This window comes from Microtus pennsylvanicus, chromosome 5 (genome assembly GCF_037038515.1).
Source record: "Microtus pennsylvanicus isolate mMicPen1 chromosome 5, mMicPen1.hap1, whole genome shotgun sequence".
Classification (NCBI taxonomy): Eukaryota; Metazoa; Chordata; class Mammalia; order Rodentia; family Cricetidae; genus Microtus; species Microtus pennsylvanicus.
In genome coordinates, this window is record NC_134583.1 from 59,718,433 (window position 1) to 59,735,181 (window position 16,749).

Consider the following 16,749-nt stretch of genomic DNA (forward strand, 5'->3'; position numbering starts at 1 on the left):
GGCTCAAGGCAACCCGGGTACTGGGTACAATCATTTCCTCAAGGCCGCTGGTCTTCGAATGGGTTACTCATGCTTCATTTATCCTAAGAGTTTTCTCCCTGCTTTTCTCGCTTCATCTCTCCCTCCCCGCCTCCTTTCCCTCGTTTGCTGTGGGAATAAACCTGGGGTCTTGTGAGTGGTAAGCACACACTTTATCCTTGGACCACAGTCCCAGCTCTTAGTTTCCTGTTAGACAACGTATGTTTCTCAGCTAAGTATCAAGGTATCTTTATTTGGAATCTTCTGGTTCTGGCCTGAGGAAGTGGCCTGGTGGGTAAGGCCTGCTATGTCGCAGGAAAGACTTGAGTTGGTACCAAGAACACTCTCTCTCTCTCTCTCTCTCTCTCTCTCTCTCTCTCTCTCTCTCTCTCTCTCTCACACACACACACACACACACACAAGCTGGCTATAATGTCAAGTGCCTGGGACTCAGCGCTGTGCTGTGGAGCTGAGACAGTTGGATCCTGGGAGCTTACTTGGTAACCAGTCTACCCAAAATGACAGACTTCAGGTTCAGTTGAGAGATCATGTCTCAAAATAAAAGATGGAGAGCGATAGAGGAAAGACATGATGGTATCAACCTCCGGCCTTCACACGTGCCCACTCACACAGGTGAGCGCTCGATATACACACAGGCACATACACGGGAATTTACTGGTTTATGGAGGAAGGGTGTAGGAAAACCTAAGAACTGGAAGTCATAATAGCTTCCACTTCCTCCTATAGTGCCTGGGACTTAGTAGGTATGTTAGAGATCTTTGTTGGACAATTTGCTGACTATAGGAACCAGGGCCTTAGAGTCTGAAGCCAAGGCTGGGTCTACTGGGCTTAGTACTCATCCATCTCTCGCCTTTGCTTGGCTCAGCTAATGGGAACCTTAAGAATCCTTCTTAGGGTTCAAATAAAGACGCTGCAGTACGCAAAGGGAGATAAAATCTGAGGGATAAGAAAATTACTCACAACTTGATTTTTGTATTCATATTTCTTTATTCTCCTCCTCCTACTACTTATTCCCCTTGTTATGAACGTTCCCAGTAATACATACCCTTATAACCAGCAATTCCTTAACCCTCTCAGGTTCCAGTGCTGGGAATTCTGTCTCGCCATAAAAATAAGAGTTTTCACACACACACACACACACACACACACACACACACACACAGAGAGAGAGAGAGAGAGAGAGAGAGAGAGAGAGAGAGAGAGAGAGAGAGAGAGAGAGATTCATAACTGTCAGCTCAAACGTGGGAGTGGCTTAGTGCATGTCCAGTGAACTCCTCAATGGAGAGGAATTAAATCATCAGGAAATTCTAGAGGGGGAGGTTAGTGGGCTACACTACATTTTTAGGTGGCTAAATAAAGAGCTAAAAGGTTTATTTTCAGCAAAATTATGAATAGGGCATTGATTGATTTTTAAATCAGCACACTTTTTTTTTCTCCCAACATGCATAGAGGATATCGGGTAATCAGGAAACCTATGTAACCAGTCAGGGGAAGCTAATGGATCCTGATCTGATCTGATAGCACTTCATCAGATGCTGCAATTTCTATGGGCCTAGGTCTGGAGTTTAAACTTATTGCTCTAAGTGGAGCAAACAAAGAGGAGACCCAGGCCTCTAAATTGCTATAACAACATACCTCTGGGGTGTGTTGTTATCAGCCATTCTGATCCTGGGAGGTGTGGGTCTGTGGCACCATCAGGAAAGAAGTCTTTCTCAGGGCTGCAGTTAAGTGGGTAATTAAACCCAAGCAGTAAGTTTCCTGAACTAAAATCATCAGTAAACTGAGCTGATGGTGAATATAAGGAGCTAGGAATTTTTTAATGTAAGGTTAGTTTTGCACCATTGTATTCCTTAAGTGAGGTAAAACTTATTTATTTATCTATCTGAGGAACCATGAGCCAGCAGCTTTGGGGAAGTAGTAATTCTGTGTCCTTGGATATCTGTGACTGTCTTAAATGGAATGCCCTCGTCTAGATCCTCAACACCACTGACCAAATGCCTGCTGATAAAGATAATTGCAGGAAGGCAGATCTCCTCATTTACCTAGGAGAGAGGAACAAGGCCTGGCAGTAGGAAACTGTTTTCACACGTAGCTAGGGGAATGTGATCAGTAAGCATAGGAAGACAGTAATCAGTAAATGACCAAGCAATTCTGAATTGTGGGAATTAATTCTCAAATATGTAAGAGAAGGAGAGTCAGCTTACAGCAAAAATCTTCAGGAAAAACAGTCACTTTATTCACAAAGGAATAATCCCCAAATTTGGTCTAACCTTCACCAAAGCCTTTGGCTCTGCCAAGTCATTCGTGAAAAGAGGGCTGAGCAATTACTATATAGTACTGTGACCCAGCCTCCCTTTGAACTTGGCCGTTATAGACATAGACATTAGGATCAGACCCACAGATGCCCCTCAGCATAGCTATCTGTTAGAAGGGTTTTCTTTCTCCCTGGCTGCCCAGTGCTAAGAGGATCACATTCCCATATGCGAATCAATAATTTTATCATACGTGACAACATAGGGCCGCCTGTCTCATGGCCAGTGTTTGGGTTTCTAGTGACAAAGTCCACTGATTAAAAAATCTGTGAAATAATAAACAGCTTATGCAATGTTGAAATGTGGGAGTGTATAGACCAGTGGCAGACAGTTTTGCTTTCTTATTTGTGTATGTTTGTATACATGATGTGAATATGTGTATGAACGTTTGAATGTGGTGTATGTGTGTCAAGGGGTTGATATCTTCCTCTACTGCTTCAACTTACATATTGAGGCAAAGCTCTCCACTCCCTTAAAATTACATTTTGGCCGGATATTGCTGCATACACCTTTAATCCCAGTACTTTGAAGGAAGAGGCAGGTATATCTCTGTGAGTTCAAACCCAGCCTAGTCTACATAGCAAGTTCCAGGCTAACCAGAGCAACATATTGAGACCTTGTCTCAAAAATAAATAATAATGTTTTTGTTTATTTGTGTGTGTATGTATGTGTGTGTGTCATATTACATGAATGGAGGTCAGAGGTTAAACTCAGGAGAGTTGGTCCTCTCCTTCTACATTGTTATGTCCAGGACTGAACTCAGGTCATCAAGGTTGGCCAAAAGCCACTTTAACTGCTGAGGCATCTTCCCTCGCCTCATACAAGAGAGTTTGGGGGATTCCTAGATCCTGTGTCTGCCTCCTAAGCCCTAGAGCTACAGGATGCAAGTATACTTAGCATTTATATGAGTATTGGGATTTGAATTCAAGTCGTCAAGTTTACCTGCACACACACACACACACTGAACCATCTCTCCTGGAAGATTGAAGGCTTTAAAGTATTAGGAAACTCAAAATGTCCTCATGTGTGGCAATGAAGGTTTTTCTTGGCGACAGAGACCAATAAGCCCCATGGAAGTGGCCAGAGACACACCAGGGAACGCCACGGGCAAGGCAAGCCTATGAAGAAAGAGGAGCAAACAGATGGGTTCCTGAGGGACCCCTCCCCCGACACACACACACTGAAACTTAAAGCTATTTTTCTCTGCCAATGCCATGTCCTATGAGCAGCCTCCAGGCTCATCCTTCCAGAACTTTCTCAAGCTAGTGTGAAACTTTTACAAGAGGTTGATATTGCAGCCTGACCAGATGGGCTCAATAAAGCAGAGATGGCTTTAACTACTGGGGAAAGAGTGCCATGGCCACCGTGATGAGACTGCTCTGTCCAGCATGAGGGTGGAAGAAAAGGTCCTCAGAGGCTGAGGGGGGGGGTGAAGAAATAGAACACACAGCTTTTAATCTCCCTGCTTTCTGATTTTCAAATCATGTATCAATTAATTAATGATGTGTCGCCCTTATGGATTCTGGTAATACCCCAGGAACTCCCTGGCACAGAGCAAGCACTAGTAACTACTTACTAATTTATGAGTGAGTGATGAATAAATACATATTAGCACCTGTTCCAGGAGGGGGCAAAGGTGAAACATGCAAGCTCTCCTTTCCTTGACATCTTAGCCTTAGGCAAAATCCTCCCGGTTGAGCCTCAGTTTTTCTACCTATGATATGGGTACTTGTGGAAACTGAATATAAAGTATCCCCCCTTGGTTAAGGCAGGTCTGGGTGACACTGCTGACCGCTGTGGGGAGGAGATAGGCAGCTCTTGTCCAGTTCTGACATTAAATAGGAGTCAGTGGACCACGTGTGTCAATTCATCTCTCTGCCCTCAGTTTGGCCCACCAGAAAATGAGCAAATTGGTCCAGGTTATTTGGAATTCAGGTTTGTACAGTGACTCTGTTCACATCTCTGGCACTGAGACAGAACAATGGTTTAGTGACAAAGAATTTATTTTTCTCAAGGAGCAGGAAGATTGGAGAGGGCAGTTCAATAGAGAAGCTATCCCATGATGCTCTCAAGGACTAAGTCTGCTTCCCTCTGTCCCTCATCCTTAGCAGATGAATGTCAACCTAATTGTTCTCAACACAAGAAGGCACAAAGGCAGAAGAGTGGGGAAGAACAAAAGCCAAGCAAATCAATGCTTCTTAAAACTCGGTCCAAAAAGTTGCCTTCTCAGTTGGCTAAAACTGGGTCACAGGGCCACCTGTAACTACAAAGGATGCTGGGGGAATCTCAAGAGAGACCTGTGTCTGAACCGGAGCTGAGGCTTCTGACAGCGTGGGGAGGAAGGGCATTAGAAGGCAGCAGACCTGAGGCGGCCAAGGGAAATGATAATGTTATGAACTCACCTGGGTCTATACAGAAATACATTTAGTTATTAGTGTGTGCCGTCTCCTGTGTGGAAACAGAGGAGAACACACAGAGATTAGTTCTGTCCTTCCACCGTGTGGGGAATAAACACAGGTCGTTAGGCCTGGCAGAAAGCACCTTCTCATTGCCCCAACACGTGCATATCAAAGGATGAGTGTAAAGTTGAAAAGAAAACCTTGTCCTGGGATGACAAGTCATTGAGAAGACTCCCCACCTTCTGTTTCTAGAACCCCATTGTCTTTAATGAAGGGTTCTGTTTATAATTTCTCACTTAGCTACCAAGGCAGAATTCTCTGTAGGGTGACTCGCCTCCTCCTGAGGAGCCCCCTCAAGGGACAGAAGCAGGGGTCATGTTGTAATGTGTGGGGAGCTCCTTGTGAATGGGGCATCCTCTCTCCAATGTCACCACGCTTCCCTGGGGAGCCCGACCATGACAGTGTGAGTGCTTGTGAAGCCTTTGATGGCTAGTCCTGCGAAGAACACGGCTCATCAGAGGCCAGAAATGTTGCCCAATGACCAAGCAAATGATATCATAATAGAAGTGGAGAATGTTCCATCGGGGGACCAAAGTCACCTCGCCTCAAATCAGATTTTTCTAAGAAAGACATCAGCAAACCCCGCCCTCAGCATGGTTCCCTCCTCAGTGGTGGATACCATAGACTGTCAGATCCTCAGCAATGGGAAGGACAGAAGGAACAACCGGCTGTTGAGGTTTTCATCTCTGAATGAGTCAATTTCTCAGATCCATTATGGCCCAGAGTGCCTGGGCATAGATGAGACCTGTACTTTCCATGAAACTGCTCAAGGTATGGGATGCTCAGGAAAAGTTACGGAAGTAGCTTTAAAGTTGTCTACAGGTTGCTGTTGTTAAACGGTGTGGTGTGGTGTGGTATGTGTGTGTGTTTATGTGTGTGTGCGTGTGTGCATGTGTGTATGTGTGCCTGTACATATGCGTGTGCACTTAGCATAGTGCATGCGTGGAGGTCAGAGGACAGCTTCATGAAGTCAGTTCTCTCCTACTGTTCCCTGGGGTCCGGGTTCTGCGGTTTGAACTGAGGACATCAGACTTTCACAGCGAGGGTGTTCTCCTGCTGAGACATCTTGTGTTGGCCTCTGCGCTTTAGTTTTTGAGACAAGGCCTTTGGCTGAATCTTTAGCCCCTGGAGTCAGCTAGACTGGCTATCTGGTCAACCCCACAGCTCCCTCTGTGCCTGATTCCCCCCGTCTCTGGGATGATGAGTGTGTGGTGTTGTGGCCAGCTGTTTCTTTTGTTTGTTTGCTTGGTTTGGTTTGATTTGATTTGTTTTCTGAGACAGGGTTTCTCTGTAGCTTTGGAGCCTATCCTGGAACTAGCTCTTGTAGACCAGGCTGGCCTTGAACTCACGGAGATCTACCCATCTCTGCCTTCCGAGTGCTGGGATTAAAGGTGTGCGCTGCCACTGCCCAGCATGTGCCCAGCTGTTTGCATGGGTACTGGGGATCCGAAGCCAGGTACTCACTCTCCTGTGGCAAGCACTTTACCCACTAAGCCATTTCTCCAGACTTTAAAAAGAAGTTTAAGGTACCAAGTAATTTTCAAGAGGCACAGTCAGTAAAATAAAGGACATTGGGAATGAAGAAAAGTGTCACTTGAAACCTACTTATTGAGAGCTTCTTTTCTGTACAACCATATCTCTTGTGCCTGAAGTTTAGCCATCAAGTTTAGTTTTGTTAGGCATTGAATTTAGTTATGTGTTTCTCATGCTCTTCACCTTTGAGGCAGGCTTAATGCATAGACGGAGGCTCACAAAAAGTCACCATCTTACAACTCAGTTCATCCTGAGCCTGGATCTTAGCAGAGATCTTCCAGTCTCTGATCTCCTGAGGCCAACAGAAATGCCGTTTCTCTTTCAGTCCATAATATTCCAGATGCAGGCCTGGGGCTATGGCTCAGTTGGTAGAGTGTTTACCTAGAGTTTCCAAATTGCTGGACTCCATCCCCAGCACAGGGCATGGTGGTATACGTCTGTGGTCCTGGTACTTATTACTTATGAGGTGAAGGAATGGAGATCAAAAGTTCAGGGTCATCCTAAGCTGTGCATGGTGTTTGACACAAGCCTGAGTTTCGTGAGATCTTATATAAGAAATTATATATATAGTCTAGCCTGGGCCAGTAATTTCTAGAAGTGGAAATGTACCCACACCCAACCCTTTACCAATGGTCAGAGCATCCTAGCTCACACTGCCTGCCTTTGCCCAGCCACTCTGCCTTGTGTCCCTCCACTCCCCTCTGTCTTGCCTGTCCTGTACAGCGAAGACAAAACCTCGCCCTCTTTGGCAGGGTGAGTTGTTGCCCTTTGAGGATGCCCCCTTTCATCTCTGTGAACCCAGGGCTGCTTCTGAGGCTTTCTGGCTCCTTGTTGAGTCTCAGCCTGAGGAGCAGCCCCCACCTGCCCCTTAGCAGGGCATTCAGCCAGCCAGTCCCAGCCACTGTTAGCAGATGGTCACAACAACTCTGGACCACACCTGCACACACACTATCCAGAGGAAGAAAGGTGGGGCTGGCTTTTGCTTGCCCATTTTTATGTAGAAAGACGAAATCCTTTCCAGGAAACTGTTTGGCCAACAGAACGTCACACACCTTCTGTCTATGTCCCCTGCAAAGAGGAAAAGGTCACTGGATTGACTTAGACTCACTGGGACCTGTCCTGTGTACCGGGAGATGGTGTTTACAGAGGAAGCTCAGGCCCTGTGAGGGAAGAAGGGCGTTATCTGAATCGTTCACAGTTAATTAATAGAAGGGGTGACTTGGAGGCTTGAGACCAACAACTCGGCCACATGGCTGAAAACGTGACTCTGAGCCAGAAGGAGATGGAAGAATTAAGAGCCGTGGTAATTGTGAGGGACCGAGGAAAAGATGCTCACGCCTGGATTTCAGAGGCAAAGGAAACCGTGTAGAACACGCACTCAAGAGATACGAAGCAGCCAAGGTCTGCTGCTTTGTTCAGTAGTGGTTTTGTTTGTTTGTTTAATATTTATTTATTTATTATGTATACAATATTCTGTTTTGCATGTATGCCTGGAGGCCAGAAGAGGGCACCAGACCTCATTATAGATGGTTGTGAGCCACCATGTGGTTGCTGGGAATTGAACTCAGAACCTTTGGAAGAGCAGGAAATGCTCTTAACCGCTGAGCCATCTCTCCAGCCCATTGTTTGTTTGTTTTGTATTGGATTAGAATGATCTAAATGTTTGCTTTGATTTTGAGCGCGCGCGTGGGCGCGCGCACACACACACACACACACACACACACACACACACACACACGTCTTCTGGTCACTCCCATCTGTGGTTTTGTTTTTTGAGACAGGTCCCACTATGTCGCTCTAACTGATCTAGATGTCACTGTGTAGACCAGGCTTGCCTTGAATTTACGGGGAGCCACCTGCCTCTGCCTCCTAAGTGCTGGGATTAAAGGTTTGCACCCCTGTGATAGACTCCGTTTGTGATCCCTGAGTCAATGCTATGCAGCCTATATCAGTCTATACGGTGCTGTGTGTCAATTGTTCAATGCTGGGAGACTGAGGGAATGGAACCAGCAGTTCCAGGTCCACCTGGGCTATAGCGCAAAAGTCTGTCTGCAAATAAAATGTGCCCTAGTTCCAATAGTGTAATTGATTAACTTATTTATGGGGGGGGGGGGTGAGACAGGCTATCACTGAGTACCATGGCATATTAGTTATGTCTGTCGCTGCAATCAACACCATGACAAAGGCAACATAGAGAAGACGGCCTTTATTCGGGATTACAGTTCCCTGGGGCTAAGAGTCAGCCCTAGCGGGGAAGCATGACAGTAAGAATGGGCATGACAACTGGACAGGAAGCTGAGTGCTCACATCTTAACCTGAGAGCAGGAAGTAGAAAGCAGGAAGTAACTGAGGATGGTTCAAGTCTTAAGTTCTCAAAGCCTATCCCCCCCATGGTGCACTTCCTCCAACAAGGCCACACTTCCTAAGCTTCCCCAGACAGTGCCACCAACTGGGGAACAAACCTTCAAATGCATAAACTATGCGGAAGACTTCACTCAAACCATTACACTCGGAGTGACCTTGAACTTGCTACCCAGCTCAGGCTAGCTCTGAACTTTCTGTTCTTCTGCCACTGCTTCCCAGTTCTAGGATTATAGGCGTGCACTGTCAAGTCTCACCCCGGTGTCATCTGTTAAAATGTGAAGACTGTGTTAAAGAAATAAGAAACGGAGCTCTGTTCATTTTCTTCTGCAGGACAAAAACTAATTGCATCCCTGGTTCCCATGACATCTAGGGACAGAATCAAAACCATCAGAAACCAGCCAAGGACCATGGAAGAGAAGAGAGAGCTTAGGTAAGGCCTCTGTTCTTACCTGGGAGACTCAGTCTGCAGCTTTTGTCCCAGCCCAAAAAGATAAGAAATGGATAAGACAGGAGACAGATCTTCTATAAGAACAACCTTTACAGGGTGGAAATCTCCCCTTCCCCACTGTTTCTTACATAGCTTTATCTGGCCTCAAATTCGGGATTCTCCTGCATCAGCTTTTAAGGTACTGAATAAAGGTGCATGTCACTCCCAGTTTTTTGCTCTTGGTTGATACAGGCTCTACGGCCCAGGCTGGCCTTGCTGTATAACCAAAGATTGTCCTGCACTCCTGATCCTCCTGCCTCCACTTCCTGCATCCTGGGGTTAATGTCTAGCCATGCACAGCTCGCTAAGGGCTGGGGTTTGACCTGTCTCCGGAGAGAACATGTGCACTGCTTCCCAAGAGAGTTATCTGGAGAAAAGCAAGTCTCCAGTGAGGTCTAGTAACCACTGCCTGAGCCAGGTCCTAGCTTAAGTTAGCTTCCCCAAAGATAAAGCATGTTCTGAGAAGGGCCATCCCCTCTGTGATCCCCTCTCTCAAAGCCCAGACCCCATTCTAACCAGAGGGACGCATCAGGCAAATCCTCCCAAAGCTCTGCAAGGAAAGACGGAGAACCCGACACAGAGGAGAGGAGTCTAGGGGACATGTAATATGTGGAGCCTGGGCAGGAAGGGAGGAGAAACAGGAAACTCCGCAGCACACACCTGCATTTAGGTACCAGGACACACACATGCTGGCTCCATCTTGACAAACCTACTGTATTAGTTCCTTTTCTACTGCCGTGGTGAAACACCATGGCCAGGCTACTCATTTGGGATTGTGGTTCTAGAGGGTCAGAGTCATGATGGCAGAGGGAAGGTGTGGTGGCTGGAACAGTGGCTGATGGCTCACTTCTTGAACCACAAGAAGCCGCAAGAAAGCAGAGAGAGAGAGAACTGAGAATAGCCAGAGTCTTGGAAACCTCAGAGCCCAACCACGGTGATGTATTTTGCTCAGCAAAGCCGCACTTCCCAAAGAGTATCCAAATGTTCAAATGCCCACCTCCCCCACCCCACAGACTCTGGGGAACATCTCATTCAAACTACCACACCTACCATGGCAAGAGTTAACAGGGGAACCTGCAAGAGGTATGTGGGAACACTCTACGTAGCCTAAAAGCTTACTGTAAGCTTCAAACTACTCTAAGTTTAAAAAATGCTAAACAAACAAACAAACCAGAACCAGCTGGGGAGAAAGCTCAGTTGGAAAATAATTGCCACGCAAGCGTGAGGACAGAATGTATATCATCAGAACCCATATAAAACTTGACCTAGGGACCACTGTGTAATTCCAGCACTATAGCCCTTCTGGTCTAGGGTCAAGTGATGCTGCTCTGGCCGCTGAGAGTCTGGGATTACAAACAGGGGCCTCCGTTCCCAGCAGTGGCTAGTTTTTTGCAGAAATTAATGACAAGATTGACATCCTTTATTTTCCACAGAAAAATAGTTGACAAAGAGAAGAGTAAACAGCGCCATGGTGCCCTGGAGATCAACTGCTGTGCTCAGTGTCTGAGCTCCCTATCCCTGGTAAGTCAAATTGTAAAAACATTTTTTTCCAAGCCTTTAATCCCAGCACTTGGGAGGCAGAGGCAGCTAGGTCTCTGTGAGTTTGAGGTCAGCCTGGTCTTCACAGTGACTTCCAGGTCATCCAGGGTTACATAGTCAGACCTGATCTTAGACAAATGAGTTTGGTGTTTTTCATACACATTAACATACAATTTACATGTTACTGTTGTAAAGCGTGCTATTTTCACACATACATACAGCTTGTCTTAGGATTTCTGTTGCTGTGAAGAGACACCACACCATGCCACGGCAGCTCTTAGAAAGAAAGCATTTAGTTGGGGCTGGTGTAAAGTTGAGAGGTTGAGTCCATTGTCATCATGGTGGGAAGCATGACCACATATAGGCAGACATGGTGTTGGGAGGAGCTGAGAGTTCCACATCTGGTTCTCTTGGCCTGAGCATCAAAGTCCACCCCCTAGTGACACACTTCCTCCAACAAAACTGTACCTGCTCCAGCAAGACCACACCTCCTAATGGTGCCGCTCCATATGAGCCTAAGGGAGCCATTTTCTTTCTTTCTTTTTTTTATTATTTATTTATTAAAGATTTCTGCCTCCTCCCCCCCCCACCGCCTCCCATTTCCCTCCCCGTCCCCCAATTAACTCCCCCTCCCTCATCAGCCCGAAGAGCAGTCAGGGTTGGAAAGCAGTGTGGCGGTTTCTCAGGAAATTTGGGATCAACCTACCCCTGGACCCAGCAATACCACTCTTGGGAATATACCCAAGAGATGCCCTATCATACAACAAAAGTATATGCTCAACTATGTTCATAGCACCATTGTTTGTAATAGCCAGAACCTGGAAACAACCTAGATGCCTTTCTTTCTTTTTTTTTAATTAATATTTTTGCCTATTTCTATTTTTTATTATTTAAAATTTATTTATTTATTTTATATCCCACAGATTTCCCCTCCCTCCTCTTCTCCCAATGCCTGCTCCCCTCACCTTTATACTCCCTACCCCCAATCCACTCCTCCTCTGTTTCTAATTCAGAAAAGGGCAGGCCTCCCATGGAGATCAGTAAAACATGGCATATCAAGTTGCAATAAAACTAAATACACGCCCTTGTATTAAGGCTGGGCAAGACAACCCCATATGAGGAACAAGGTCCCAAAGGCCAGCAAGAGACTTAGAGACTGCCCCTGCTCCCAATGTTAGGAGTCCCACAAAAAGACCAAGCTACAGCCAGGTGGTTGCTGCGCAGGCCTTTAATCCCAACACTCAGAGTCAGGCGGGTCTCTGTGAGTTCAAGGCCAGCCTGGTCTACAGAGTGAGTTCCAGGATGGGCTATGTAGAGAAACCCTGTTTTGAAAAACAAACGGAAACAAAAAGCATTAACAAGCTATCAACAACTGTTACATATATGCCGAGGGCCCAGGTCCAGGTCAGTCCCGTGCAGGCTCTAGGGAAGCCATTTTCATTCAAACCACCACACAGCCTATCAGGCTCAAGTCTGATTAATTAGCATATTCCTCTCCTGATCTTCTGTTAAGTGAGCTTTTTCTGGGGAGACAACAAACTTCTGTTCACTGCAGACAAGGAACAAACCAGCTCTGTAGACAAGGCCACGAGCAACTGGCAGGCTGCTACACCACTGCCGTCTCTCTCCTCGGGAACCCTTAACTGCCTTGTGTGTGAGCCCCTACCCTAGGCTGCTAACTGCCTGTATTTCCTATGGGAGGAACCAGGCTCCCCGAGTCCTTGCTCTTGTCTACCATGGAGAGTAATGGGTCCAATCTTACACACATCTCCGCTGAGTACTCACAGTTGCTAAGAAAGTTTAAGAGTGCAACGGGCCTGTCACATGCAGAGAACAGTGTCCCACACTTCTCTTCCTTCCTCACCTCTCCTTTCTTGCCTTCCTACCACCTTCCCTTTCTACCCTCATTCCGTTCCTTTTCCTTTTTTTCTCGGTGCTGGGGGAGGGAGGGATCGACCCCACGACCACACACATGCTAAGCATGCACTCCACTCCTACAGCGCTTGATGTCATCTCTCCCGGATTCTTAGAAAACACGTACTAGGCTTTTGTGGGCTACAGCCATGGCATGGGGAAACGCCACACTCACTCCTCCTTTACCCCAGCCCCTCTCTGTCCTTCCTCCCTTCGTTCTTCCAAGGCTTTAATAAGTACAATTCCACATTCTTCCCCGTATGAAAAGGAACACGCAGTATTTGTGTTTCTGGATTATCTCATTTTCACAGTGTTCTCTAGTTCTGTCCATATTTCAACAAATGACAAGATTTCATTCTTTGTAGTTGATATAGTGCAATAGATACATAATTGTAGTAAATATATATATATAGTACTTATATATGTATCATAGATATAATTGTCTTTACTCATCCGTGCACTGAGGACTGTCAGATTAGTCCTGGATCTTAGCTGTGGTGCTGCAGGAACTGCACTGTATGGCGATTTCATTTCCTTTCTTTATATACTGAACTAGTTTACTTTCTATTGGTATTGTTATGATAAGGCGCCATAACCAAAAACAACCCGGGAGGAAGAGTTTATTTGGTTTGTACTTCTGAGATCCCAGTCCCTGGTGAAGGGACTTCGGGTTAGGAAGTCAAGGCAGGAACCTGCAGGCAGGAACTGAAGCAGAAGCCACTGGGGACTACTCCTTACTAGTTTATCCCTCATGGCGTCCTCAGCCTGCTTTCTTACACAGCTCAGGACCGCCTGCTCAGGAGAGACATAGCTCTTCCCACTTCCATCACTCAGGAAAATGCCCTCACATATCTGGCTACAGGCAATCTGAGGGAGGCAGTTTCCCAGCTGAAGCCTCCACTTCCTAAATACATCTAGGTTTGTGTCAATTTGACAAAGACCAGCACACATACCTGGAGGGGACAGCTGTATCATTTGGTAGTTTCTAATGTATTCTGTTCTGGGGTTCATCCACATGGATAAACTGATTTGCATCTCATTGTAAATTGGATGAGCTCAGCAAGGCTTGGGACAGCAGCAAGGTCAAGGGTCAGAGGTGGAAAGGGATGGAGGGAAGGAGAGCTCAGCAAGAGATGGGACAACAGTGAGGTCAAGGGAATAGGGTGAAGAGCGAACCTTCAGACTGAACAGTCCAACATAGGTGTGGGAGTGAAAAGGTGGGCATGGAGAAGGTAGGATGTTAGTGGCCAGTTGGGCCATTGGTAGCACAACCTGGGAAGCCACCTGTAAGTGCACCTCAAAGCCGCCTGGCTGGAAGAGGGATTTTGGAGCAGGGCTGTTTGGCTATGACAACGCTCACTCAGGAGCCACTTGCTGAGAATCAGGGCTCCTCTTCGTCTCCCCGTCCAGGCTTACCGCAGAACCAGGAGCAACCTTTCAGAGCTCCTCGATTACGTCAGCTTGTGGCAGAAGACATTCAAGGTCATCGGAGGCAAGTTTGGAACCAGCGTCCTGTCCTATTTCAGCTTCCTGAGGTGGCTTTTGAAGTTCAACATCTTCTCATTTGTCATGAACTTCAGCTTCCTCATCATCCCGCAGTTCACCGTGGCCGAGAGGAACACCCTCCACTTCACTGGGTTGGAGTTCTTCACAGGCGCGGTGAGTGCTCTGTCTTCTGCAGAAGTTCACCGCCATGGAATCCTGGGGAATGCCATGGGCTTCCTCAGACCTCCCATTCTGCCTGATGGAGAAAGGCTGGTTCTTCCTCAAGTACTGAGTGCATGGCCTTGTGAAGCAAGCAGCAGAAGCTTCCAGGGGTCAGGAGCCAGTGTTGCTGGTCCTTTCACCCAGGCCCCACTGCTTTGCATGCTTGAACCGTCTGTGCACGAACCAGGCACTCCATCCTTCCGTCTCTTACGAGAGATAAGTATTCTTCACGGGCTGCCTCCTGCTTGTCTTCTTTCCCTTAGCATTACTTGGTGGGCACCTCATGTTAGAAATCTGTCTCTCCCCCCCTTTTTTTTTATTATTCCTACAAAATATAAACAGTCCTATTGTGGAAAATCTCTACTACAGCAGAAAAGGAAAAAAAGTCCATTTTCCCTTTCTTCCTTTGTCTAATTCTCCAAGCTGGGGTGTATCCCTTAGAATTTTTAATGTTTTTATTGTGTCTATATGTGTGTGTGTCCGTGTGAGTGTGTGTTCACCTGTGTGTGGGTACCTGCAGAGAACAAAGAGAGCCTCGGGTCCTCTGAAGCTAGAGTTACAGGCATTCATGAGCTGCCCAGTGTGGTTCTGAGAACTGAACTCAGGTTCTCTGGAAAAGCAGCAAATGCTCTTAACTGCTGAGCCATCTCTTTATCACTAAATATTCTGAAAGTTGATAAATATGATAATGGTGGCATGAACATAGAAATGGATTCTTTGTTTTCAGAGTTGCATGTTGGAGAATTTGAGAGTAAAATGATCTGATGTCTGGAAATGTTTTTCTCTTTGATTTTTTTCAGTCTCTCTGTCTCTGTCTCTCTCTGTCTCTGTCTCTCTCTCTGTCACACACACACACACACACACACACACACACACACACACACAATAAAAGACAGTGTTAGTTCACAGAGGTGCAAAAGCAGGTTCCTTGGAGTATAGTTTTAGCAGCCCTGCCCTAAGGGCAGAAACCTCTTCAATGCCCACTCACAGGGTAGAGCTTGAATGCTTCAACAGGCAGCAGGGTGGGTACACTCTGATTAATGCCAAGAAGAACATGGATTTGTAAAACTGTTCAACATGCATGTTTTAAAAAAAAGTCAGGCAGCTTTGGCGCATGCCTGTCATCCCAGCACTTGGGAGGCAGAGGCAGGCGGATCTCTGTGATAAGAACCCTTGCTACACGAACGTGAAGATCTGAGTTAGGATCCCCAGCCCCCACCTACAAAGCCAGACACGGCTGTGTGCAGCTGATGTGTGAGCACGGTGATGGGCAGAGATAGGAGGGCTACTGTCAGCCAGCATGGCCTCCCAACAGCAAGCTCCAGGTTCAGTAGGAGACCCTGTCTTAAGGGAATAGGTGAGAGTCATAGATCAGAACTCTTGTTTCTCACTAGCACACTCATGCACTTATGCCACACACATACACACGCAAACACACACACATGCACACATACATGCGTATGTATACACACATTTACAAACATATTAAGAATCATGTCTATAAGCATGTAAGTAATCCTGGGCTTTGTCTTTTTCTCCTAATCTACATATTGTAACGTCTATCTATAGAACATGTCATCTCAAGATGATTTAGGACACGGGAGGGTGGGCACAGGTCCTGTGTGGACACTAGGCCACTGCATGCAAGGGACTTGAGCATCTATCCTCTGTTGCCAGTATCTTCATCGACCTGAGAGCTGATCTCCTTGGATACCAAGAAGTGACCATGAACATCTGAATAACTGCAGAGAGGGACCTGAGATACATAGCCATTCACCTTTCTTAAGCAAACCATTTAACTTGGGTCTCTTTACTGTCCCTGTCAGGGCTATTTTACGGATACAGTGATGTACTATGGCTTTTACACCAACTCCACAATCCAGCATGGGACAGGTGGACCGTTTTACAACATGCAGTTGGCCTACATCTTCACCATCGGAGCCTGCCTGGTCATCTGCTTCTTCAGTCTGCTCTTCAGGTACAGATTCTGATCTGGTTCTCAGGCTTATTTGTGTGTGTGCACATGTGTGCAGTTGTATGTGTACATGCGTACACATTTGTGGGGTCAGCAGAAAACTTTGGGTGTCCTTCCTCGAGCACTGTCTACCTTGGTTTTTTTTATTATTTATTTATTTGTTTTTATTTAAGTAAGGTCTCTTTACAGCTTGGAACTTTCCAAGTAGGCTTGCCTGACTGCTGATGAGTTCCAGGGAGCCATCTGTCCCTGCTTCCCCAGTGCTGGGATTGTAAGTGTGCAGCACCATACGCAGGTTACTTTTTACAAGGGTTCTAGGAATTGAACTTGTCCTTGTCCTTGGATGGCAGATGCTTTACCAACTGAACTATCTCCCTAGCCCCTAAGGCTCATCTTAGACAAACTCCTAGAAACTCAAAC

At 46.4% G+C, this 16,749-nt stretch overlaps 1 protein-coding gene across 4 annotated transcripts in view; it reads left to right on the forward strand.

Moving 5' to 3' along the window:
* The window catches only part of Tmc5 (transmembrane channel like 5), an 85,394-nt gene that overhangs the window by 35,777 nt on the left and 32,868 nt on the right, over positions 1 to 16,749 (forward strand). For all 4 annotated transcript variants that reach the window (XM_075972006.1, XM_075972007.1, XM_075972005.1 and 1 more), the window contains exons 5-8: positions 9,038 to 9,137; positions 10,628 to 10,715; positions 14,058 to 14,306; positions 16,181 to 16,332. In XM_075972006.1, coding sequence (XP_075828121.1) covers positions 9,038 to 9,137; positions 10,628 to 10,715; positions 14,058 to 14,306; positions 16,181 to 16,332 — 589 coding nt within the window. The remainder of the gene's footprint in view (positions 1 to 9,037; positions 9,138 to 10,627; positions 10,716 to 14,057; positions 14,307 to 16,180; positions 16,333 to 16,749) is intronic.